Source organism: Heterocephalus glaber, unplaced genomic scaffold (assembly GCF_053883595.1).
Source record: "Heterocephalus glaber isolate CG9 unplaced genomic scaffold, H.glaber_assembly_v1.0 deba00000122, whole genome shotgun sequence".
Lineage (NCBI taxonomy): Eukaryota > Metazoa > Chordata > Mammalia > Rodentia > Bathyergidae > Heterocephalus > Heterocephalus glaber.
The window spans coordinates 34,047,142-34,073,389 of NW_028258138.1; the positions used below are offsets into that span (position 1 = coordinate 34,047,142).

General features: G+C 33.1%; 1 protein-coding gene across 2 annotated transcripts in view; it reads right to left on the minus strand.

Moving 5' to 3' along the window:
• Nucleotides 1-26,248, minus strand: part of Gbe1 (1,4-alpha-glucan branching enzyme 1) — a 284,824-nt gene that overhangs the window by 9,359 nt on the left and 249,217 nt on the right. For both annotated transcript variants that reach the window (XM_087213932.1, XM_087213936.1), the window contains 3 exons: nucleotides 20,998-21,182; nucleotides 19,290-19,423; nucleotides 488-602 (listed from right to left, as the gene is read on the minus strand). In XM_087213932.1, the coding sequence (XP_087070058.1) occupies nucleotides 488-602; nucleotides 19,290-19,423; nucleotides 20,998-21,182 (434 nt within the window). The remainder of the gene's footprint in view (nucleotides 1-487; nucleotides 603-19,289; nucleotides 19,424-20,997; nucleotides 21,183-26,248) is intronic.

Here is a 26,248-nt window from a genome sequence, read left to right on the forward strand (position 1 = left end):
AGCCTTCAATTTACTACATGAAAGGAAAAAAAAAGATACATTTTATTGATTCCTTTAAGGTGTTTTAAATTAAACTTCATTAGAAAGTCAATAATGTGGAAGACTTCTTAGTGTAAATTATTACAAAGAAAGCAAAAACAGGAAGGAATTATTGCAAGAACAAAAATGTTCATAACTGAAAAAAATTAAAAAACTTTCTTCCTGTCTTTTCCTAAGAATAAGGTCTGTTTCTATTAATACTCAAATTTCCTCCCCAATTGTCCTCAGATAACCTTTGCTATTAAATTTTCAAACACCCAATTTGTTTCAGCACAACATGTTATACCTGGTTTCAAATGTAGTGTCCTTTTCCTGTTCCTCTTCCTTTTATTTCTCATGTTGCTACTTGAAAAGATATTTCTTTGAACAAAAACATGACTCAAAAATAAGTGATTAAAACAGAATTAAAATTAAAATAGAATAAAAGTATCTTAAGAGCCTTACTTACCAAAAGAGAATAGTGACGGCCATTATGCTCAAAAGGCTCAGAGAAGAAATCCGTATTGTGGTCCAGTCTCTGGTGTCCTCCATATTCTGTTGCATCTGAGTCTAGCACAATTTTGTATGTATAGCTCTTAAGGAATTCACAGCAGTTTAGCAGTTGAAGGAAACATTATTCTGAGAGAGCAATTTAAAAGTGAGTATTCTGATGCTATTAAATCATGATTTGTGCTATGCACTTGTTTCTTTTCTAATATTGTGGACATTCTTGTTTGAAAGGTGCTTTACAGGCTAGGTAGTCCATACACCCATGAGACAGATCCTTGTTATACTTTATCATAGCTCATCACATGTCATACAGCCTAAGACTGAATGTCTCTATTAATATCAAATCTTCTTTTCTCTTAAAGTAAACCTATTCCATTAGTTAGGATCTTCCCCATATTGAAGAGAAATTTGACTCCTTGGGACCATTTCTACCTAGAAAAGCTATAAGGAATAAATTTAATATATAGTAACCTTTGAAACACTTAATAATAGCTATGCTAGTTCCACATGTTCTTTAAATATATTATGAAATATACACTAAATGGGACCCCAGGACTTGTGATCATTCCTCATTTGTTAAGACTTTTTTACTCTTTCCTCATCTTTGAATTCATTTCAGTTTTCTTGATCCTGATTATCACAATGAGGCACACAGAAGTGAACACAGTTTATGGCCTGAAGAGGGAAGCACCTGTGCTCTCTGCTCATACCATTGTTATAGACAGCATACTCCTCCTAACTATGGGCAGTATGACTAATTAAGCACATTTCATGTCACAGGTCATCATGTGGCAAGTGTACAATCTGCTACAATACTGAAGCTTTGTTTTGTTGTGTAGTGCAAGGTATCAAGACAAGGGTCACAGCATGCTAGGCAAGTATTCTACTACTGAGCTACATCCTCAACCTTAACATTTAATTTTTCATAGGGAGTTACTAATCTTGTTATTGATATTTAGAATAAAATCATGAAAGTTACTCTTATGCTTAAATTTATCATGTTCAAATGTCTAGAAATTGTACTCAATGCAAAATAAATTTATTTATTTAGCTACTGGGAATTGAATGAATACTGCATGCATCCTAGGCAAGGACTTTCATTAAGCGACACCCCCCAGCCCTGGTATACAAACTCTTAATCTCAGAAATGCTAACATATTTTCATTACAACAAAATTACCACAATAATAGTACATATGGTTAATGAACAATGAACCACCATTTTCATCTTCTGAAATCTTGTCTGGATCAGAGATCCAGATGCACAAACCACAGGGACTTTGTTGGAAGTAGTGGCTCCATCTCAGGCAATCTATTTTAGCCTTCCCTGGCTTAAATTGAAGCTGATAATCTTAATATTAGTGTTTAAAGAGAGGTAGTGAGGGGGAAAGAGAAAGATGGAGAGAGAGATACAAATGATTATTAGGCTATTAAGCACATTCTAAAGTCATTCACTATAGTTAAAATGATGGAAGCCTACTAATGCATTAATGGCAAAATATGGATGGTGAAAAACATTTGTAGGCAAAGTAAATAAAGCATTTTAGAATGAAAAGAATGATTATAATAAAAGTTTCCTTTTGTCCTTCATTCTAGTTCATTAAGTACTTGGTTTAATCTTCAAAAACAAAATAGTACAGTTGTAAGACTAATGTCCTAGAATACATTTTTATAAGTACTGAGTAAAGTGACAACTAATAAATTATTGGCTAAAACATAGATTTTTGAGAACAGTGGCTAAAGAAAGCAAGTATATCTTCAAAAGCAGCAGTTTTCAACTTGTGGCCTACAAATCACTGAAAGATAAGTTATCAAGTTATTATTGTGTACATAGTTATGCTATTAAGGGATAAGGAATCTATATATTCATTACATATTATCCAAAACTAAATTATACCAATACACATTTGAAACTATATTTTGAAAACTGTACTTCTTTAATGAAAATGCTGATTCGTGAAAAATGTCACAATTTAATGATAAGTTTTTGCCTATATATTTTCTCAATCAAAGAACATTGAAACAACAATTGCCGTAAGAGGGTCTATTTCTTTAAGCATCTGAAAGGGATCATCAAATTGAAAATAGCTAGAATCTACTTACTTAATACATGTCATTTGTAGCCATAAAGGAAAAGCTTATGAAAGTCACAAAGAAAGTTTCAAAACATCAGTTTAGACATATTTTTTCTAATCTATAATTTAAAGAAAAGATTCTACCATATCCACTTCTAAAATTACCCAGCTCTGTGACCATGCTATCCATAGAACACAATATCTTTCTTTAGAAAATGCAACCCTTAAATTGAGAAATTTTTACAGAGTAAAACACCAGATTACAGATAATGGCTGAGAAAGAGCTTTGTACTTGTACATTCCTGCTACATATTATTCAAGTTTATCAGGAAACTACACCTTTTAAAGAGTACGGCTTAGAATTAGAGCAAACATTTTAAAAGGAGATTATTATAACAACTGACTTTGTTTTGTTTGTTCTCCCATTTGGTTTTCTCTGTCTCTGTTGCGAACACGTGTGTGTGTGTGTGTGTGTGTGTGTGTACACCTACACATACAGACATATAGATCATATCAATACAGCATCAAAATACCTACATCATCCTTCTTCCGCTACAGAATATAAATCAGAAAATAAAACCCAGAGACAATTTATACTTATTTTAAATTAACCCTTTAATATGTTTTCTAAATTATATAACATATAGAACTAATTTAGCAGGACCCTCAATAGGCTGTTATTGTCAGTAACTACCTACTTCTGCCTAGCAGAAGGCCTTCTCATAAGAGGTTGTCAATAAATGTTTGAAACTGGTATTAAGGATAACACTGACTCTCCAAGAAGGGTCAAATTTCATATATTAATTTTTTATACTAAAAGATAAGGTATAATAAACTGTTTTTCCTATTCACTTCTAAGGACATACAATGTGCAATGTACTGTGCAAGATACAAAAACGATTAAGATATCATCTTAGTCTACATGCAATTTACAATATCTATAAATAGAGCAAAAAAGGATATATTATGAGGGAGGTAAGAGAAAAAAGGTAGGATTAGCAGTCTATATATTAAGAATTTTGAAGGGTGGAGCAGGCTTAAGACTTATTTTATAAAGAATGATGATGCTAAAAGTTCATGAGAAATGATGTAACAACAATCAAGAAAACTCAGAGTTCAGAAGCAAAGTAAAAAGAACAGGAAAAACAATGAGAAGTCTAACAATCCAAGGACAATAAGTATGGCTAAACTATAATAGCAATATAGAGAACCATGAACTGATAGATATTTGAGACGAACATGTGATAGCACTCAAAAGTAAGAAAATGGATGGTCAGTTTGGGAAATCAGAAATGGAAGGGGAGAATAGCTGTGCTCCAAGACAGACAACTAGCTACAATAAGTGGTAAGGCTGAGATGCACACCCAGGCCTAATGTAGTTCTGACTCCCCTACTCTCTACAAGTGGCCACCTGTTTTATGCCAAGAATCATGTGCAGTTTCTTGTCCAAATGTGAAGTTGAGCTGCCAAGTATAAGTGGGCCAGAATGAGCCCAACCACAGAAGAATACAAAGAAGAAAATTAGATAAAGTGATATCCAGCTAAATTATTATCACAGTTAAATTTAGAATAATGTTACTCCTCACATTCCTTTTGGAGTTGGGCTACCTGAGGTTTACTACATTTGTTTTAGGGCCATTTAGTATTCATTTGATTCATCTGATCATATAATTGGTGAATATAAAACACTGAATCAAAAGATTTTCATTGCTCCTTTTGGAAAAATATAGGAAAAGGAGAATGTTTTAATAGAGATTTTCTCTCTTTTTTAAAAGAGGAGATCAAATAGGTTCCTATCAATTTAGATATCATTTTAAAATATTATGATTTATTTTAAATTCAAGAGCTTCCTAAGTATTTGATATATATATCAACAGGTTGAAGTAGATAAGAAGTTCTAAGCATTATTTTATAATCTATGTCCTTAAATTTGAACCAAGGGAGAGCTATGTTCTGAAGGAGGCCTGTACTAATAAGATTAAAGAATAGTGACGGCATGAAGACTCTCAAATTCAATAGCTCTTCAAATACTTCAAAAGCTGCTGTGTTTGCTCAGCCACTTGATAAAGTGTCTGTTCAAAGTATAAGGATTTTGATGTAAGAAGTACTATCATTTATATCATTCTGCACTAAACTCATTTCACTCTCACTGATGAAGCTAAGCAAATGCATTGTAAGGTACAGCCCCTGAGGTTTCAAACTGAATGACTGGATGGCCATAAAGATAGCAAAGGTGATACCTTATATATATCCTCTAATTAAGATAGCATCAATTTTAATTTGAAACTGTTCTACATATATCCAATAAAGAGAAAAAATATTACTATTGTGCTAATCATTTTAAGAAACATCACACTTGAACACATGCTAAAAGTGAAAAGATACAGATACTTAGAATATAAACTTATCATATGCTATTTTTATTTCTAATTCTTTTATTAACCTATTCATGATACCACGATTACAATAACTTCTGGGAGCTGAGAGATGCCAGGAGATAGAATCTATACCAAAGGTAGGAAACATTAACTTCAAAACTGTGAGTGTTCTAATCGAAGTAACTGGGAACAAAAAATGGGTAGGGTAAGAACTAGTACTGGAAACCACAGAAAATTTTACCATTTTAATAGTCTGACAGTAACAATCAAGCACAGGGCTTGCCACAATGTTCTCCTATCATCCTTCCCTTTTTATGCTTCATGAACTGAATTTTATTTATTGCCAGCTATAATTCACAAAGCCTAGGGATACAGCTACATACAATCTCAAACAGATCCATCCATTAGTTTTATAAATATCATTAAATTATGACTAGTTTATTGTTCCAAATTAAAGGGCTATGAACCACAACTTTTAATTGTACTTTTGGTCTCTGTCCAAATGCTGGAATGGCAAAGGTCTGTGGTGTGTTGCAGTATACTTTGTAAATGTGTATATCTATTAGTATATTTGTAAATGTACCTAATTTGGGAATTTTTACATTTGTGTGGCCTAGAATATACATTAAACATAAAACAATTCATCACTGGAAATGTGAGTTTTAATATTTTAGCTAATTTTAAAAAATTTCAGAATGTGATATTTATAATTATATTGCTTTTGATGGGAAATATCATTGAGATTTTTACCTCTGACTTTAAAGAATGCCTATTATATAATCTGTAAAATAAAATTTAAAAAATATGAAAATAAATAGGAAACTTACTATTGAAGGTAGGCAAAACATATTTTAAAATATAATAAATGCTAAATACAATGTCTGAAGGGGAAGATTTTTTTATTCTTGATTTTGAAGTCCTTGAAAAAAACGCAACAGCTTCATGCATGAGCTACATATGCATTCAAGTCTCTGAACAGTGCCTTCATTAAAAACTTAAATGACAAGCACACATTTTAATTAAGTGCAAAAGAGAAGCATATTTCTATTATAGGCTGGGATGTGCTTATTTCATCAACAAAAGGTTTCTGATTTAGACTACAAAATAAACTCCAATCCTTGCAAGTTTGATGCCTTACCTATAATTTTTTTAGAAACTGTACAATGGCACAATAACAATAAAACAAGCTCAAACGATGAGAAGCTCAAATGTCATTATCTACCATGTTAATTAATGGATGCTATGCTTTTTGAAATGCATTTTCATGCAAATTATTAGTTTATTCTTAGGCATGCTTAATGACACACATCAGTAAATAGTAAATTGAATAATACAAAATACTGAGTATGACATATTTCTTTATGCAAATAGGCAAATTATTCTAAATATTTTACAGAATATTTCTGACTACTTAGGAGCTTTTCTTTATGCTAGAAAATTATATAACATAAGCTTTACAAAGTCACTCTTTCCCAGTAACTCACAAAAGGAGAAAAAAGAAAAGCTGTGCCCATATTTTTACCCCAACCTTCCCATAAAAATTTCCTCTTTCTCTATGCTATTAAGGATTATTCAATTTAACTTATAAATTCAATTCTCTCATGAAGCAAAAAATACTTATTTAGAACTTCAAAGAAAAAATAACAGATTTTTATTTAACCAATAACTTTGTTATCAAAGCAAGTTTATATATACCATGCAGACTTAATATTTAAAATAAAAACACTGTGCTTTTGAACTGAAAATAAATTTGATTTAGGCTACAAAGAAATGCCCTCTCCCTGAAAAAAAAAAAAAACTAACTGCAAGACAGCCTGTCATGAAGTCAAATGAAATACATGTAAATGGAAAAATAATTGGGAAATTTCGAGTCTGAAAAAAAAGACAAACATAAGCAGAAAGAAGCATCCTCTGAGCCATTTCATGTAGACAGAGTTAGGAGATAGCATTCTAAAACACTAAAGGTGGGTATATCTGTGGACATCGGGGTTCCACAACTGCATTCTACTCCCAGTTCTGTCAAAAATCAACTGTGTCTCTCACCAAATTATTTCACGTCTTTAAGGCTCCGTTCCTCCTTTGCCAATGAGGTAATAGTTGCTACAGGGATTAGCTAAAACAATCTATATTGGGTACTTAACATAGTAACTAGCAAAATGCAAAACTATAACCTGCTGTTGCTATTATTATTATTAACCCTGGAATACTTAAACTGCTATGGAAGATGAAAAATACAAAACTGGGTCTATTTATTCTTCATCTTAATTTTTATACTTAACTTGGCTTCCCTTTCCTTTTGGGTTTTTATTTCTATTCTCTATTCTCATGTCTTTGTTCCCCTCAGAATCTGAGATTTTTCTGGTTGTTTTAAATTTTTTACATTAAAGTTTAATCAGATCATATATAGACTCCTTTGAAAACTAAACAACTTTAAGATCTTTTTTTCTTTTAAGGAAAGTGTTCCTCAAAGTTCTGAGAAATATTGAGTGTTTTTAGTAAAGCCTACTCTGATCACCCAAACTAAAAACTAAATACCCTTCCTCCACACTCTAGCTACCTGCTTTCATTTTTATCAGTATCAACTTTTAGTATACCGTAATTTATCATATTTTGCTGTCTCTTTAAAATACAATTTCAATAAGAGTTTTAATATTTTCCTACCATCTATAACTTAGATTGGCAACTGAAACACTTTTTTTTTGTTTGTTTGTTTTTTTGAGGGGGTCTTGGTACTGGGGATCAAACTCGGGACCTTGCGTCTGCGAGGCAGGCGGTGGAACCACTGAGCTAAATCCCTGGCCCGAAACACTTTTAAGTGTATATTCTTTTCTTTATTTTCTCTTGAAGTCTCCTGGAGTTTTGATTTTTAATTGTGTTTTTATTAATTTTTAAGAAATAATTTAACATAACTCTGGGCCTAAAAGACCAACCATGATACTTTCCCTCATTTTACAGAGTTAACATTTCAGAACTGTACATTGTATCTTCTAACATAACTCCATTTCATTACCTGTAACATTTCACTTCAGACATTTTAAAAGATTTTGGAACCTTTATAACTAGATCAATTTATAATAGAGTATTTATAATAGGAAAGATAACTTCGTTTGATAACTCACAATAGTTAAATTAAACAAATGCATGTCAGTTTGAAGTAATTAATTAATTTAATAACTGATTTGTATAATCCTTGGAGATGGACATTTTATATAATTCTTGACATGGATAAATGATTACAAATTTATTAAAGACAGTACAAACTCAAAGACTTTCATTATCAACTTGACTCTTTGGCTTTCTCTATATAAATAATTAAACTTAAGCACACAATATCAAAGTAGATTGTCAAAATCATATTCTAATAATTAGAGAGAGCCAGAATATGCCCTAAGGAATAGTATTTTCTATCACTTAGCATCTGCCACTTAAAGACTGTATGTAAAGTGTATAAATATTAAGATTTTCTCTGATTATTTTAGCCGTGGTAACAAATATTCTTTTACTATTAGAAGTAACAAATAGTTAATGTTCATTCCTTTTTCTTGGTTAATTTTAAGAATAAATATAGTATTCTGGCATGGGTCTCACTCTGTTTTAGAAAGCTGAGTGAACAGGCTGAGCTGCTTCCCGTGGGTGGACTACCATTCAGGTTACCACGCTGGTGTGTTTGCGCATGCTCACAAGCATCATCGCCGCAGTCATTCCCTAGGGCTTCTGACCCACAGCCCGTACTTGTATCAGTTGCTCGTTCCAAGCAACAAAAAAATTCAAAGTAAATACTTAAAAGTGAGAGAACTTTGAACACATACAAGCACATGCACTGATTAGGGCTAATAAAACAACCAGGGGTATAATAAATCTAACATAGTAGCTTGTAATCATGTCTACAACAACCATTTTAATCTTACTACACAGAAACAGGAAAGGTAAAAAAAAAAAAATAAGAGTAAAGACAACTTATTTCTGCAAAATGAACACTTACACTATTCACAATGAAATCAGTACGTTTTTACAAAGTTAGTCAAGCAGAGATGATTTTCATAATTTCAATGAGCAAAATATTCTGGAATATTTTAATCTAATTATACATAGAATCACTTATTAGTCGATTTTCATAAATACTTCCCAAACAGGAGTCTTACAGATAATCTAGTTTTCAATAAATTTCCAAGTTGTAATACTCTTATGGTCATGAGCATGATTATATACATCTCTTAGGTAAATCATTTGAGGGATCCAAGGGAAAAAATGTAACATAAAGAACTGGTGAAAAAGAAAGAAAATCAAAGTAGTGCTGTGGCACACAGAGAAGGGACAATAAGAAAAATAAATAAATAAAAGTGAGAAAATGGTACCAGAGTGGGGAACGTGTTTACCAACCTTTTACCATTAAAAGATGTTTAATCTAGTTCTGTGAAAGGACTAAATGGAACAGATGTGAGGTAGTGGACTGGTGAACAGGACAGAAAGCAGAAACAAGATGAGGAAGCAGGCAACAGAGAGGAACAGTATCTACTTCTCGTTCATTCACCTCTTTCCTTTTATTATAAAAATTGTTTAGAATATTGGTGATGACAGTAAAATTGATCATTGCAGCTAACATTTGCTGAGCTCATAGTATGTTGGCAACATTATTGCTAAGCTTTTCATACACATCACTTTATCTGACAAGTCAGTGAGTAGGTGCTTTACAGATAAAAACATAGACAATAATGCACAAGAAGCTACTTTGGTAACACAAATAAGTGATGGAAATGGAACTTGAACCCTCAGCTGGTTATGTTCTAGAGCCCATCCTCTTAGTCCTTATCCTAGCAAAAATAATAAATTTCTGTGTTTACAAATGTAAGATTAAGAAATACTTACTACTTCTGGAGGCCACAGAAGTTACATGAACTTTTAGAAGACAAAAACTGTGGAAAACAATGTTTCAAAACCAGACAAGAATGCTACCAGCAGATAAAGGTATGTTGATATTTTATTTTTACTTTAGCTGTTGGTTATGAAGGCTGGAAAGTGAAAACTGACTATGTCCCTAAAAAGTAAAGAGGTCATAGGGCAAAAATTCATAGTAATGTTTGTAATTTTATGGACAAATAAACCAATTTTCTGTTTTAATTAATGTTGCCTGAAATAAAACTTATTTGATTGCCAATAAAGGGAAATATAATTATACTTCATTAAGTTATATATTAATTTTTCTCAATAATGACTAAACACTTTGCTTATTCAATAGTTACTACAATATAGCTACAGAGAACTGTAATTAATTCAGCAAATAAATTCTTATTAATAGGAATTCACTGGGCATTGTCCCATCATTGGTCTGAGAGCAACATTTATAGAATTAGAGTTGATTCTTTTACATGGTTACAACTGAAGTTCATGGCTTTAATTTTTCCACTTTTTCTCTACAAAAATAGAAACTCTTCTTTTAGTTGGAGTGCCCAAATTTGCTTAGTAGTCCTTTAATAAAAACAGTAAACCAATAATTAAAACTGATTAATTAAATAATTATTAATTAATAATTTAATTAATTGTTAATTATTTACTTATTAACGTTAAGACTCTAAGGTATCCAGGTATCATTTTTCACATCTAAATAAAATACTGATCACTTAATTTGATCTGGTAGGATTCTAAATTAGAAAGCTTAACATAAAATATCTGAAATGCACATTGTATCTCATAGAAAGAAGAGCTACATAGCTTTATGGCAGGCAGGAGATATGCGTTAAGAAATGAGAAAACATTTCTACAGAGATCCACAAAGAAAATAGTACCCATTCTGAAAATTTTATTTAGAGAGAAAAAAAAAAAAATATATATATATATATATATATATATATATATATAAAGCTAGCCAGGTGTGAAGGCACGCATCTGTAATTTCAGCACTTGGGGGGCTGAGAGAGGAGGACTGATGCATGTGAGTTTGAAGCCAGCCTGGACTACAAAATGAGTTCAAGGCCAGACTAAACTACAAAGTGAGACCCTGTCTCAAAAACAAAAACAACAAAACTAAACAAAAACTAGCTTTAGGTATAAAAGTGGTACTATATTTTCTTTTTCAAAGTAGAAGAGAATGATCTACTTTGCACAGATTAAGTGCAGGACAACTTTAAAAGAAAGTGTTAGATGTCATATCTTTCACACCAACACATTCACTATAGATTGCCTTCTTTAGTATTTGTAATTTGTAATGACTATACCCAAGGAAAGGAAAGCATTAAGTGAGGTAAAGTGCTTACAGAGGGCAGGGCATGTAAGTTTCTAACAGATGTTAGATCTCATTACAAAAGTTCATGCATTAAGAATTTTAACTGAAAGCAGATCCTACAATGTAAATTTTGAGTTCTACCAGATTATGGTACATACTATTGATAATGTTATCAACGATCAATGCTTCTTTTCTATCATTTACTTAAATGACTGCATTAAGGGAGGCACAAGTCATTATAGTAACTTTTGTAGTTAACTGATTGATTGACTGATTGATTGACTGAGTTGTGGTTTTGGGCATGGAACCTAACTAAGGCTTTTCGCATGTTAGGCAAGTGCTCTACCACTGAACTATATATCCAGCCCTTGATTACTTAATTTTAAACAAGTTCAGAGGCTCTTTCTCTAGCAGATAGCTATCCATTTATTCATTCTAGCCATTCACCTGTCAGTCCATCAATTCCTCATCCAGTATACATCAGCCTATTAAAAATTTAGCTTTATGTGGCAAGGACTTATTGTATTCTTTGTAAAGATATAATTGTTGACATGCAGATACAATGTTCACTCTTACTATTTATCATGCTGTCAATTAAAATATAATAGTTCTTTCATATTGGTGAAAATGATCACCCTGGGCTAAAGTGTTTTGTTTCCATTAGTGCTACTATTACTGAGTAAGAATAGGCTATAGTAATAGTTCTGATTTCTTTTTCTATAGAGGGGGACAAGAAATGCGAGAAGAAAATCTTTACTAAGCTATTGTGAGATCACATTCCGAATTTTGGTCTGATAACCAGGAGACTATCCTACAACTGAGCTATGAATCAAAAAATAAAATATTTATGTATGAATATTTCACAGCACCCTGATGGCTATTCAAAGCAAAGCAAACTCCTCTCCTTCCCCATCAAAAAAGAAAAAGGAAAAAAAATAACAATATTTGCTCACAGCGAGGGCTTGCTTATTATTCATATTGCCTACAAGCTTATGAATACATATTAAGCTAATCTAAAATTATTACAGTAGTTATATTTTAATCAGGTAAATTCTTTTTTTTGTACTTTGTGATTCATTTCAAATTTTTAGATAGAAAAATAAAGATAAATCATAGCCTCTTTACAATTGGAAGAGAAAGGGGATTTGTCAGTCATTATCATTAAATCATATTGTTAGAAAGTGCTGAACAATGATGAATAATCTAAAGGACCCCTAAGTAATGTTTAAAACTGTTTTAGTATCTTGATACTAAAGCAGGCTAACCTAGTTAATGGGTAAATATGCATTTCCATTTTGATCTATAGAAACAAAAGATGTATATTAAATACAAAATCGTTAGTAGGATTATGGGTCCCTATTCACATAAAAATTATTAAATTGCAGTATAACAAAGACACACAAACACACACACACACACTTAAGGAAAAGAAAAATGCTCACATCTGTTCAACAAAGTCACGATGTAGATCTTTCACAAAAAGCCTTTCATTTGTTTGTTTTTAACCAAAACATATATTCTTTGGAAAACTAGAAAGTAATGTCTACTCTATTTCGTTAGTCCAGAAATTAATCCCTACATGTATTATATAATCTTTACAGAATGTGGATTTAGCTAATCATAAATTAAGTTCCTTGTTTTTATTTCTTGCAAAAAGCACTGATTCTAATACAGAGTTATATAACTACACTTCAAAGGCTTCTCTAAATCAAGCAGCTCACAGCCACCTCTGCCTTCAGCAACCACACTCTAGTGAGTCATCCAAGTGACCTTATGTGCTCATTAGAGACTGTATACAGGTTGCAAATGTCAGAGTCTGAATTTACATTTTTAAAAGTACATCTTGCAGTAGTTTAATGAAAGTATTTCCAAGGTATGGGATTAAATCCAACTATTTACTCATTTGTTCCTTTACCTTTAAATATTTTTGGCCTGGATCACATATTCTTCACAAGCCATGTTTGTGATCACTCCTCTTAGCATCTCAGTACTGTAACAGTTTGAAATACCATTTGCAAAGGGAGCTACTATTACACTATTATGTCCTCCCCCACTTCAACAGTATTCTGAGAAATCACTTTAAAAATGGGATGGTTCTGTTGCTTTTGCTCTCAGAATCATATTCATCTGCATACACCAAGTCAAATAACCTTATAAATACAGCTGACATTTTATCTTTATACTGAATATTATATGGTAAACTTAAACTGATGTGCTGCATTAGATTTTAACTTTGAACATAGAATTCTGACCCACTCAGATTCTACTCTAGAATACAGAAATATCGCAATAATTGAACTAAGTATGCATGTTTTGGTTTTTAAAATTATTTTCTTTCTTTGTCCAAGATGGAAACAGAGATCACAAGGAAAAATTCCTGGGAACAAATTTGTGCAGGGTGATGAAGGATTCTCTGAGTTTACGAGGGGGAAGCCTATTTGTGCCATGAATTTGTATACAATTTTCTAATGCTACCTACTTTATGAGAACTACATAGAGATCATTTTGAACATTATGGAAATCAGTATTCTCAGTAGTATCACCATTGCTACCCCAATCACAGGTACACAGCAATGAACAGACAAACAATGCACCATAGTACAGAGGAAAGAAACTGTGCTTGGAATCGTATTGATTGAACATCAGCAGCTTTCTGCTGATGGGAAATACTCAGTTATATACACTCTCCTGGTCTTCTTTATGAAGCTAATCAACTTACCTTATACTGTGGCCAGGCATATTAGATGAAATTCCTGTTCTTAATAAAAATGGTCAGAAAACAGAGGGCCCTCAAAAGAGGTACCATAATGCCCACATTCTCTTTCACATCACTTAAAAAGTACCATCATTTTGATTATTCAAAATGGATTAGAAAGAGCAGTTTTTCCTTGGGGGGTTAGCAGTTTTCATTTTAATTCAGTCCTGATTTAATAATGTTCTAGGTGAAGAACTGTAAGTACAAAAATACAATAATAATTCCAATAATATAAAGGGCATGTTTCTTTCTTTGCAACAAAACAATGGGAAGTCATAAGTAAATATAACACATCAGGAAAATGCATTCTATATTTCTAAGTATGAAATGTGAAACCTGCCTATTTACCAAGCACATTTAGGTTGCAGCTGCATTACTCACATTGTTATCTACTATATTAAAGAATACTGGTGATCATTACACTGAAGATTTGCAGCTAAAAAGACAAACCTGAGATAGCATATAGGCACAGAGTTTTTTGCTTTGTTCTATTTTTGTTATTTTCCTAGGATAAAGCTAAGAATTCTTTTACAGAAAAATAGTTTCCTTTAGCACTCACCATGATGACCATGTTCAAAACCTTATTGATGCAAGTCAGACTTGCCTCTCAGTTTTCCAAATATATCATCTTATTTTGAAGAGATAGTTAAAAGCATCCTTAAAGTGTTCCTTCTACCTTGCTTAGCATTACCTCCAAAATAGCTCCCTTTACAACAGTTTCCTGAGAAGACAGCCACCATCTATTCTCCACTGATGTGAGTGAAAGTTGATGCTTTGTCATTTGATATGCAAGATATACTGGTTCAAAACATGGAACTGCTCAAGAATTCAGAAATGTTACCCATAGCCAGTTTATATTTCATAGTGACAGAAGTTCAAATGATTTCTTTAAATTTGTTCTGGCACCAAATTCTGCTTTCCAGGGAATTAAAAATTTGATAAATTTCTTTACTTGGTGAATATATCCAATTTTTTCACTGGGCTTTTCACAGTGAAAATCTGTATTCAGTTTACTTTTCCAGTAGTTGGGTATACATATAACACTTTGTTAAAGTCAGAAAATACAGCATTAATACCATATTTTTTAAACTTTCTATATTTAAATATAAATTGTATTTATAAAGCTGATTTAAAATGTAGTTTAAAAATAAAAAATGTGAAAAAGATAAAAAGCCAGAAAGAAATGACTTTTAAAATGTTAAGTATAATAATTTAAAAAGAAAATTCAATGGTAAGCTTAGAACAACAAGAATTTGAAGAAGAGGTCTATCTGGTGCTTACAGAGGATGGTACAATCTCAACAGATTAGAAACAGAACTGTTTGTACTTTTAATATTTTGTCTTCTTTATGAATAGTTAGAAAGCAAAAATTAATACTGATTATACTTCTTCATGTTCAATGCTAAATTTGAAATTTTAGATTAAAATTACTAATTGAATAAATAATATGGGACATAAGACACACTAGGAATAAAGACAAATTTCTATTTTATAGGTTTCTATTTGAATGTAGATACAATGTGACCAGAAAATTCGGTAACTGACTAGTTTACTTGAACTCTATTAGTAAAAGAATAACGTTGAGATGAAGATGGCGGGACACCCTTCATCCTCCTTGCCACCATCTCTAGAATACTGTGCTCTTGGTTCTGGTGGCTCAAAGGAGGATGAATGGGAGCAATGCTGGGTGAATTTATATAAGAGACATATATAGGTATGAACTCTGGCAAACTCATGAGAAGTTATTTTAAAAACTACAGGTGTTTGATATAGCAGTGGGAGAGCTAGGGAGAAGTGGTACTGCAGTGCTATGCTCAAGGCCTTTTTTCATTGGAATATCTGGCATATAGAGAAGGTACTGGCCCTAGTGCATGGGTCTAACACATTAAAATTAAACATCTTTACTGTTTATCTTGTTATTTAGTGAGTTTCTTAGGACTGGAAAGTATTCCAATAACAGTTACTTATTTATCTGTGAAGAACTATCTAGATGGAACTCACAAATTGAACTGTAATGGTAGAACAGTGGCCCTCTCAAGATCCAGATTTTATTTGATTCTTGGAATTTGGGAACCCCTGTTTTTATTAACGTACGACTAAGTAAAAAGTGCAGTGTAAAGTATGTTGGGAATGCTCTCTTTCTCACCTGCTGCCCTCAAATCCTTACTGTAATAAAAATATTCAATTAGATATCTAGCCATTTAGTCTTCAATACTTTTTATGTACTCAGAGAGACTTGTTGAAATATGTGTCTTTAGATGAAGCACTAGCATACATGAATTAATTATTTCTTTTTGACAAAAAGATGTGCATGAGATAGGTAGTAGAAATTAATAAAGTCCAACTAGGCATAACTTTATTGTAGCCAAAATATAGGAAATGTGCCAATAATATTTCTCCATTACACTGTGGGAGATCCAGTAAATGAATGAGACTTTACACCTTCTGTAAAGAGACAGCACCATTTTCCAAGCTGTACATGTTAGTAAAATTTACCATCATTATGACTTATGTGAATAAAGCTTTGAAGGAGCTCACGTATGTATGTATGTATGTATGTATGTATGTATGTATGTATATATGTATTTATGGTACTAAGGACTGAATTCAAGGCTTTTGCACTGATCTACATCTCTAGCCTTTTTATAATTTTTGAGATAAGGTCTTATTAAGTTGCCTGAGATAGGCTTGAATTTGTGATGCTCCTGCTTCAGAGTACTGGAATTATATATGTGTGCTACAATACCCAGCTTAATATTTATTCATTAAAATAGGCAATTTCTGTGTAGCTTGTAGACACTGAACAAGATTACCAAATTTCAGAAGATTCAATTAAGGTCGATTTATCAAAATCAAAGCAGGTGATGATAATCAGTATAATTCTATACTAGTAAATATAAACTAATTTTTGCATGCATTCTACTCAATAAATATGCTATTTTGTTAGATATTTTCATTTTGTAATATCTGTTAATCAAAAGTAACGGATTTTAGATCGATCATTTGAGCTTGAGACATGGCTTTTATTCTAAATATCACTATTCAGAATCACACACATTTCTACTTTTTGATAATTTTAAATTAAGCTCATATTGTCTATTTCCTCAACTGCTTATTTCTTGCTTTCCTATCCTCAGGAACAATCCTACTATCATTCTTCTCATTGTTCACAGTGAAATCTTACATTTCCTCCTCTACTCTCCACGTCCCAAATGTTGATGAAGTTTTTCACTATAGAAAAGTGCTCCAAATACCTTTTCCTATCCCAGAGCCATTACTTTATTTCATGCCCTAATTATCTTTCAGGTGCACTTCAATTTCTCAAAATTAATATCTGTACTTTCCATCTCTCTTTTCATGACAGCTCTCTTACAGCCTGATACATGAAAAATTTTCCTACAGCATATATTCTTATGAAGTAGTTCCCTAGTTCAAAAACCTTTAGCAACTCACTATAAAACCATAAAAAGCTTAAACTAATTAATATAGCATGAAAATCTTCTATTATTTGATCTCAATCTATTAGCTTTATCTTTTAGCACTTCTTTTTATGGTCATCATTCTTTAATTAATCCATTATACTGCCTATTATCTAAGGACACTCTATGCTTTCCAACCACTGGAATGACCTTCTGATTTTTTTCTCCTATAATCTTACCCATTTCCCAAGGTTTGGGCTTAAAGGTCTTTTCCTTAATAGCTTATTATACTTTTTTCTTTTCCTGGTTCTCTGTCCTAACATGTAACCTACTTCCTCCCTTCCCATTTACTGCACTGTGTCTCACATCATTTGGTTTCATACGTATCTTCTCCCCTACTTAGAATCAATAAAGACTGCAATAAAATACAAAGTAATCTGTAAATACATTCTAGTTTGATTATATTATATCATCAGGTATAGAAGGATTTGGTCTAGCAGCATTCCATCAGTATTAATTTTAAGAAAAGAAGGCTCATGTATGAGTTGTTATATGTCCAGTATTTGCCTTTCTTCTAGTGCAAGTAACCACATCATACAGATTTCTTTGTACAGAGAAGAGAAAGGTAACACAGAGAACTCTCTGGGTTAAGTGGGGAACAAGTGGGCATCTGTTACAATTACAGCACCTGCTCTGAAATGTTCGGATGTAGGAAAAAAGCAGGGGACCATCTCTCACCACCTTATTGTCTCAGAATGGCACAGGTGAAGGCAGATGCTGCAGCAACTTACTGGACAACACTTTCTTTCTTCCTGTTTTGAACGTATTAGGTCTGCATGTCTCCCAAGGAGTCTACTTCCTGAGGCTCACTTAAATGAGAATGGGGATACCATTCTCATTTCTGGATATCTGGAATATCTTGGGAAAACCCAATTTTGGTCAATGAAATACAAAAGAAAAATTTCTAAAAAAAGTGACTTGACTGTTGAAAACACAGAAAAAAATAGTGTTCTGTTGTATCTAAAGGTTGTAACACTTAAAACTATGGTTCTTGTATTACAACTGTAACATGGAGCACCATTTGGACATTGCTGACATCTGAGAGTTGAATGGCAGAAAGAATGAAACAGTAAAGTTGATACTGCCACATTACTAGGCCACTCTAACTTAGAACTTCTATTATGTGAGAAAGACATTTTTTCTTTTTCATTCAGCCAGTTGAAGAGGTTTCTCTTATTTTAGTTGAAGTCACCATACAGGACTTCATGTTGGTGTCAGACATCCTTGGCAGATATTAACCATTATCAGAGCTTTAGAGGAGAAACAAACTGTTTCTTTGTTGATTTGTTGCTAGGTCCTAAATCTGTAATTTTTTTAAAATATAGAACTAACAGTCACAATGCCTTTAAAATAGACTGTAAATTCTCCTTGTAACAATTTCCAAACTTACAATGCTGCTATGTGTCTTTTTCACAATTTTAAGTGTTATATGAGGATATTGTATCTGTCAGGAAAATTACTGTCTTTACAATATTTAGCATTTGAGAAGAAAAGATAAAGAAAAGGGAAGAAAGCTAACCTTACAGCTACAGTCTTTCCCTCCGTGGAGAAGTAGAAAGAAGATGACCCTCAGAGTTAACTTAGAAAAATACTTTCATAAAAAAACTACAATTGTCTCTTAAATTTATTAGGCTTAAAATTATTTAAAAATGTTTAGAATTATACTTTTTTAGAACCAGAACAAAGCTCAGGAATAATTCAGTATAGCTGAGCTAAGCAAAAATTGATGGCTCAAGTGCTTCATTTTTAGGATGAGGAAATTGAAAGCTACTGTTACAAGATCAGTGTTAGTTTTACGCTCTGACATAATAAAAAGGTGAATTCTGACAGACATATTCATTGGCAACAAAAAGGATATTTTCCTGGCAATGCTGTTCCAACTCGGTAATCAGTGAAACTCTTGCTTGGATGAAAGTTGAAAATAAAAAGAAGATTTGCTCTCTCAAAAGTGATGACCTTATTGCCTTCATGTTTTTCACTCACATAGGCCTGTAAGAATTAACTCATATGTTACATTTAAATAACCCATAGATGCCACCACAAGTAAATTATTTACAAAAACATCATACCGTCTTCCTTAGTAGTCTTATTAGTTACTAATCCAGACATGAAAATCCACAACTTTATATTTTTAAACATTACTGTCATATCAAATTCTAAGTCAACAGGCATGTCAAAATATACTTAGTGAGTATAAAAATCTCACTCGCCACTTGCTAGTCTCAAAACACAAACAGAGAGTTAATGTTGCAGTTCAGGTATCAAGTAAAAACTTGGTATCTGAACTACATACAAAACATTCATCTGTATATATCACATCTCTTTATAAGTGAATTTTTTTGAAGACTTTTGTTTTGGTCTCCAGCCTAAAGTGTTCATAAAGTTACTTTTCAAAACTTAATGTTATATTGTAACAGATTCTGAAATTATAGGCATCATACACATTTTACAATTTTACTCAACTTGACAGATTCAATGGCCACTCTATTATAATATGCTCAAGTTTTTTCCCATCAATAAAAGGAAAAGGTCTGAAAAGAAACAACACCTGCAAAGGCCCACATTTTATACATCATGTATTTACAGTTGGCTGTGAGAAGCCTTTGCTTTTCAGCATCATCCCACCCCTCCCCTCCTCAGCTTTGAGAGGACTTATTGTCATGCATATCAGCAGCACCACTCTCAGTAATTTAGAAATGTGAACCAAGGCTCAGAGTAAACAGTGTGCCTTTTGGTATTCAACGTTGCTCCTACTGAAAAGGAGCATCGTTTTGCTCTGTCTTCCAGAAATAGCATTACTAATAAATGTGATTAGGGCATTTGTGTCATGTAGCCAATCTTATTGAATATATAAGTACCTTTGTTCAGCCATTAAAAACAAGAATCATAGACACCAAAGTAAAAACACATCAACAGTAATTTCAAACAGCACCAATATAAAGTAAATGAATTATAACTAACACATACTATATGCTAATTTTTGTAAGGAAAAAAGCGCCTGTATAAAATTTGCACCTGTTAATTACATTTTCTAAAACTTATTGAAAACTGAGACTTTAATTCCAGAGGAGAATCAGGCTCATGAAAAATACAAAACAGTACACAGGTATAATGACATCTATTGAAATGACAAGTTAGAGACCAGTAAAGAAGGGAAAAAAGGAATAAAGAAATCTACATGTTGTCAAAGTAGTTTATGACAACATAATTATTTATATACGGAAAAGTAGTCAAAACAATTAAGATGTTTCCACAGCAATTTCCAAAATGGGTTCCATGCAGTGCTTTTGCCATTTATTTTAACCAAATGAAATGAAAATTACTAAATTTAAACGACAACAAACTAACCAGACAAGTAAGCAGGGCACTATGTTGAAGATTTTCATTACGTACTGGAGAGACTTCAGTGACATGTTTTGACAACCTGAAGTATGTTACAGGGCACTACACATTGAATAATAAAGTACTGTTGAGAAGATCTGCATATGGATTCAAATCCATTGCCATTCTAAGCATGTACAGCATTGCTGACTAAAACATCACATTTAGAGTAAAGAGCTTACCTGTGGAGCTGATAGCCAACCATATCTTTCTTCCAATCTATTCATATCCCTGTCAAAGTTATTTAGGTGTTTATATCGAAGAAGGTCATCATCAGTTAAATGAAACTGCCTTCTGGCATAGTGGTAACTCTCATTGTTTCCTTTTCTTGGGAAGTCTAACCATTCAGGATGCCCAAATTCATTGCCTGCATTAAAAAGAGTAAATATTATCTAGTAATATTATCAGTTGTAATTAAGAAACATCACAGTTATATGCTTTAAAATTTTTTTTTTAATCAGCTTATAGTAAAATTTACTATAGCCTTACCCCGTGAATGATGTATAGGCCTGTTCAAATTCATGTTGTAGGGCCGAGGATTTAGCTCAGTCGTTCCACCGCCTGCCTCACAAGCTAAGGACCGGAGTTCGATCCCTGGCACACCCCCCCCCAAAAAATGCATGTTGTCGTGCAGAAAATACCACATTTGGACAATGAAGCAATAGATCAAACTTTAGCTTGGCTACTCAATTCTTGTTGCACATCTCAGTTTCCTCATGCAAAAACTGAAGGACAGTTATGTCTGACACAATTATTTCATCTCTGAAATAATCTACGAGATGTTTGAGGAATCTCTGAAATCTCTACCCCTCTAATCTCTGAAATCTGTACAATGGCTTACAATTTCTAAGGGATTTGCACGTATGTTAGTTTTTGATCCTTAGAGAGAATCTCTATTACAGTCCTTTAACAGATTAGAAACCCAAAGCTCTGGGCAGCTAAGGGATTTGTCCAACTTCACATAGATAATACTAAGTGGAGAAGTAATCATTACAATTTACTTCTGATTAAAATCCGACGTTTCTTCCACCACATCACTTTAGGAAGCATGTTTCCAATTTCAGGTATCACAGAAATCCTAGCCATCATTTATTATTATTAATTTTCCATATTTCTTTTCACTCGTCACTACTAGATATGTATCTTTAATTTTAAGTATGCCTGCATGTGTGTGTGTGTGTGTGTGTGTGTGTGTGTGTGTGTGTGCGCGCACCCGAGTGTACAGCTGGGACATCTGGTTGGGAATCCATTTAAATATTATTTCTCTAATTAATAATGAAATCCAGAAAGCCAATAAACTTTAAAAATAAAATGATAGTAAATACAGTCTTCATTCTAGTAATTAAACTTAAATTGATTGTTATTTTTATTCTATGTTGGGTTTCTAATTTAAAGTTAAATTTTTAAAATTTACTTTCATGTATCACTTGAATGTTACAAGTTCTAGGCCATACATTTCTCTGAGTGAGAAAGTACCAATGAGTGTATCCCACTTCAAAGAAACTAGTATATTAATATTCTATTAGGTAAACACTAATAAATGAATATAACTCAAAAGTATTTACTATACATTTGCCTTAAATAATGAACTCTGCTAAGAAACCCTGAAATTTATATTTAACTTTTTAGGAGCATAGTTACAAAATTTTTAAAAACCCTAATAAATAGTTCTATAGAAATTTCATAAAAATTAAAATACCTGCAATTTTTTCTAAATATAAATATTTCAGTCTGTATAACAGTATTTCTCATGATGTTGTCCACAGTATCACAGAGGAGACTCAGGTTTCTGACTCTGTGAGTCTACATTTATTTTTGCATGCTTTAAATTGGCACAAGGCACTTCTCTCTGCTACAATTAAGAGTCCTGCCCAGACTCACCCAGAAAAATATAAATGTAGAGACTTAAAAGTTCTTCATGTCTAGGTAAGGATAGTTACACAACATGATGCTCATGAATATACATTTCCAAATCATCCAGACCAAGGTTTAAATTACTGTGAGGCCACTTAAGATTAACATGATTGGAAGAGATTCCACTTGGTGGAATTGGAAGAGAATCCACTTGGTGATTGTTTGTGCTAGTTCACGGGCAACTGAGGTTTTGTTCATAAAATCTTTTCCTATACCGATGTCTTCAAGGGTTCTACCTAACTTCTGCTCCAACTGGTTCAGAGTTTCTATTTTAATATTTAGATCTTTAATCCATTTTGATTTTAGTTTAGTGCATGGTAAGAGATATAGGTCTAGTTTTAATCTTTAGCAAGTTGAAGCCCAATTTTTCCAGCACCATTTATTAAAGAGGCTATCTTTCCTCCAGTGAGGGTGTTTGGCTCCTTTATCGAAGATGAGATGGCTGAGTGTGTCTGGCGTTGTTTCTGGGTCTTCTAATCTGTTCCACTGGTCCTCAAGTCTGTTTCTTTGCCAGTACCATGCTGTTTTTATCACAGTAGCTTTGTAGTAGAGTTGCAGGTTGGGGATTGTGATACCCCCTGACATGTCTCTGTTACTTAGAATTGCGTTTGCTATTCTGGGTCTCTTGTTGTTCCAAATGAATTTTTGGATTGTTTTCTCAAGGTCCATCAAGTATGCTGCTGGGATCTCAATTGGAATTGCATTAAATCTATATAGCAGTTTTGGAAGTATGGCCATTTTCGCTATATTAATCCTTCCTAACCAGGAGCAGGGGATGTCTGTCCATTTTCTGATATCATCTTCAATCTCTCTTTTCAGAGTGCCATAGTTTTCAGAGAAGAGGTCTTTGATTTCTTTTGTTAGGTTGATTCCTAGGTATTTCAGTTTTTTGGATGCTATTGTGAAAGGAATTATTTGCCCTATTTCTGTCTCAGTGAGTCTGTCATTTGTGTAGAGGAAAGCTATTGATTTTTGTGTGTTGACTTTGTATGTAGCTACTCTACTGAATTTGGTTATTAAGTCTAGAAGACTTTTGGATCCCAACAAGTGGGATCTCTTCTTATTAAAAGGCTTCTGCACAGCAAGAGAAACCACCAGCAGTGTGAAGAGACAACCCACAATGTGGGAAAAAATCTTCACCTGCTCTTCCTCAGACAAAGGTCTACTATCTCGAATCTATAAAGAACTTAAAAAGATCAGACCTCCCAAATTTAAAGACTCAATCCAAAAATGGGCATCTGAAATGAACAGACATTTCTCAGACAAAGAAGTAGAAATAGCAAATAAATACAAGGAAAAATGTTCAATATCAATGGTCATTTGAGAGATGCAAATGAAAACAATGCTGAGATTCCACTTCACTCCAGAAAGAATGGCTGCTATCATGAAATCAGCCAATAACAAATGCTGGCGGGGCTGTGGGGAAAAAGGAACCCTGCTCCACTGCTGGTGGGAGTGTAGACTGGTGCAGCCACTGTGGAAATCAGTATGGAGATACCTCAAAGAACTAGGACTGGAAGTCCCATTTGACCCCGCTATTCCTCTGCTGGGGATCTTCCCCAAAGAATTAAAAGAATCATACCACAGTGATATATGTGTGCCCATGTTCATAGCAGCACAGTTTGTAATAGCTAAAACTTGGAAACAGCCCAAATGCCCATCAACTGGAGACTGGATAAAGAAAATGTGGGTTTTTTTATAAAATGGAGTACTACTCAGCCATAAAAAATGAGAAATTAGAGACATTCATAGCTAAGTGGATGCACATTGAGGCGATACTCTTAAGTGAAATAAATAGGACACACATGTATAAATACCAAATAGTTTCTCTGGTGTGAGAAACTGAAAGTGTAAATAAGGACTAAATGTATAATAGGTAATGGGGAATAGGAAGAAAAGAGGCAAAGGGGAAGGAAGTGGGAGGGCTAGGGGAAAGGACAGAAAGGAATGGGATTAATATGAGAAAATGGAAAAATAGGAACAAAATTTTTGTAAATAGGGAGGAATGGAGTGGTTTAAGGGAGGGATGTGCAAGGATGAAAGATGGGAACCAAGAGGGATTATGTAAAGGTACAAATTTCCAATGATGAATGTCATTATATTGTACACCTAAAATGTACCAATGATTAGAATGAATAATTGATAATGCAAAATAGTAAGAAAATGTCCAAAGGTGTAGGGGTAGTGGGAGGGGCAGGGGAAAGGAAAGAAGAGAAAGGAAAAATGATGAGAAATGGAAAAAATGGAAAAAAGTCTTTGTAAATAGGGAAGGGTGGAGGGGGTGAAGGGAGGGCAGGGAATGGGGAAAAAATAAGAACCAAGATGCATTATGTAAAGGTACAATTCCCAATGAGAATGTAGTTGTGTTGTATACCTACAATGTACCAATATAAGAATTTAAAAAAATAAAAAAAAGATTAACATGATGGACTGATGTGAGGAATGTAAACTGGAACAACTATGAAAATCAAAAAACTAAAACTAAAAATCCATTCTACCTACTTATACCTCTCCTGGATATCTTGCCATACAGCTTAAAGACACTGCACCACAGTGATACATGCATATCCATGCTTACAACAGCACAGGTCATAACAGCCAAATCTGGAAAATGGCCTAGACATTCACCAACACATGAATGTATAAAGAAAATGTGGTAATTATACATAATGGAATACTACTCTGTCATAAAAGACAAATTTGAGTCATTTGTAGGAAAATGGTTATGCCTTGAGACCATAATATTACGTGAAATAAATCAGATAGACATATCACATAACTTTTCTCATATGAAAAAATCCAAAGTATAAATAACTTTAAGAACAAAATAGGGCTGAGGATTTAGCTCAGTGGTTTCGCCACCTGCTGCTCAAGCGCAAGGACCCGAGTTTGATCGCCCCAGTACCAAGAAAAAGAACAAAATAAAAGATGGACAATAGCAAAGAGGGAAACAGATCCTTTGCAAATGGGAAGGGGATCTAGAGATGAAGTGAGGGGGGAGGAAGGAAAGGGGAAAGGAAATATAAAGAATTAAGATATGTTAAGTACATGTATCTAATCCATATGATGAATGTAAACATTATGTACTGCAAACATGTACTAAAAATAAAAAATAAAAACAAATATAAGATAAAAAAAAGATTAACATGATGGACTGATGTGAGGAATGTAAACTGGAACAACTATGAAAATCAAAAAACTAAAACTAAAAATCCATTCTACCTACTTATACCTCTCCTGGATATCTTGCCATACAGCTTAAAGACACTGCACCACAGTGATACATGCATATCCATGCTTACAACAGCACAGGTCATAACAGCCAAATCTGGAAAATGGCCTAGACATTCACCAACACATGAATGTATAAAGAAAATGTGGTAATTATACATAATGGAATACTACTCTGTCATAAAAGACAAATTTGAGTCATTTGTAGGAAAATGGTTATGCCTTGAGACCATAATATTACGTGAAATAAATCAGATAGACATATCACATAACTTTTCTCATATGAAA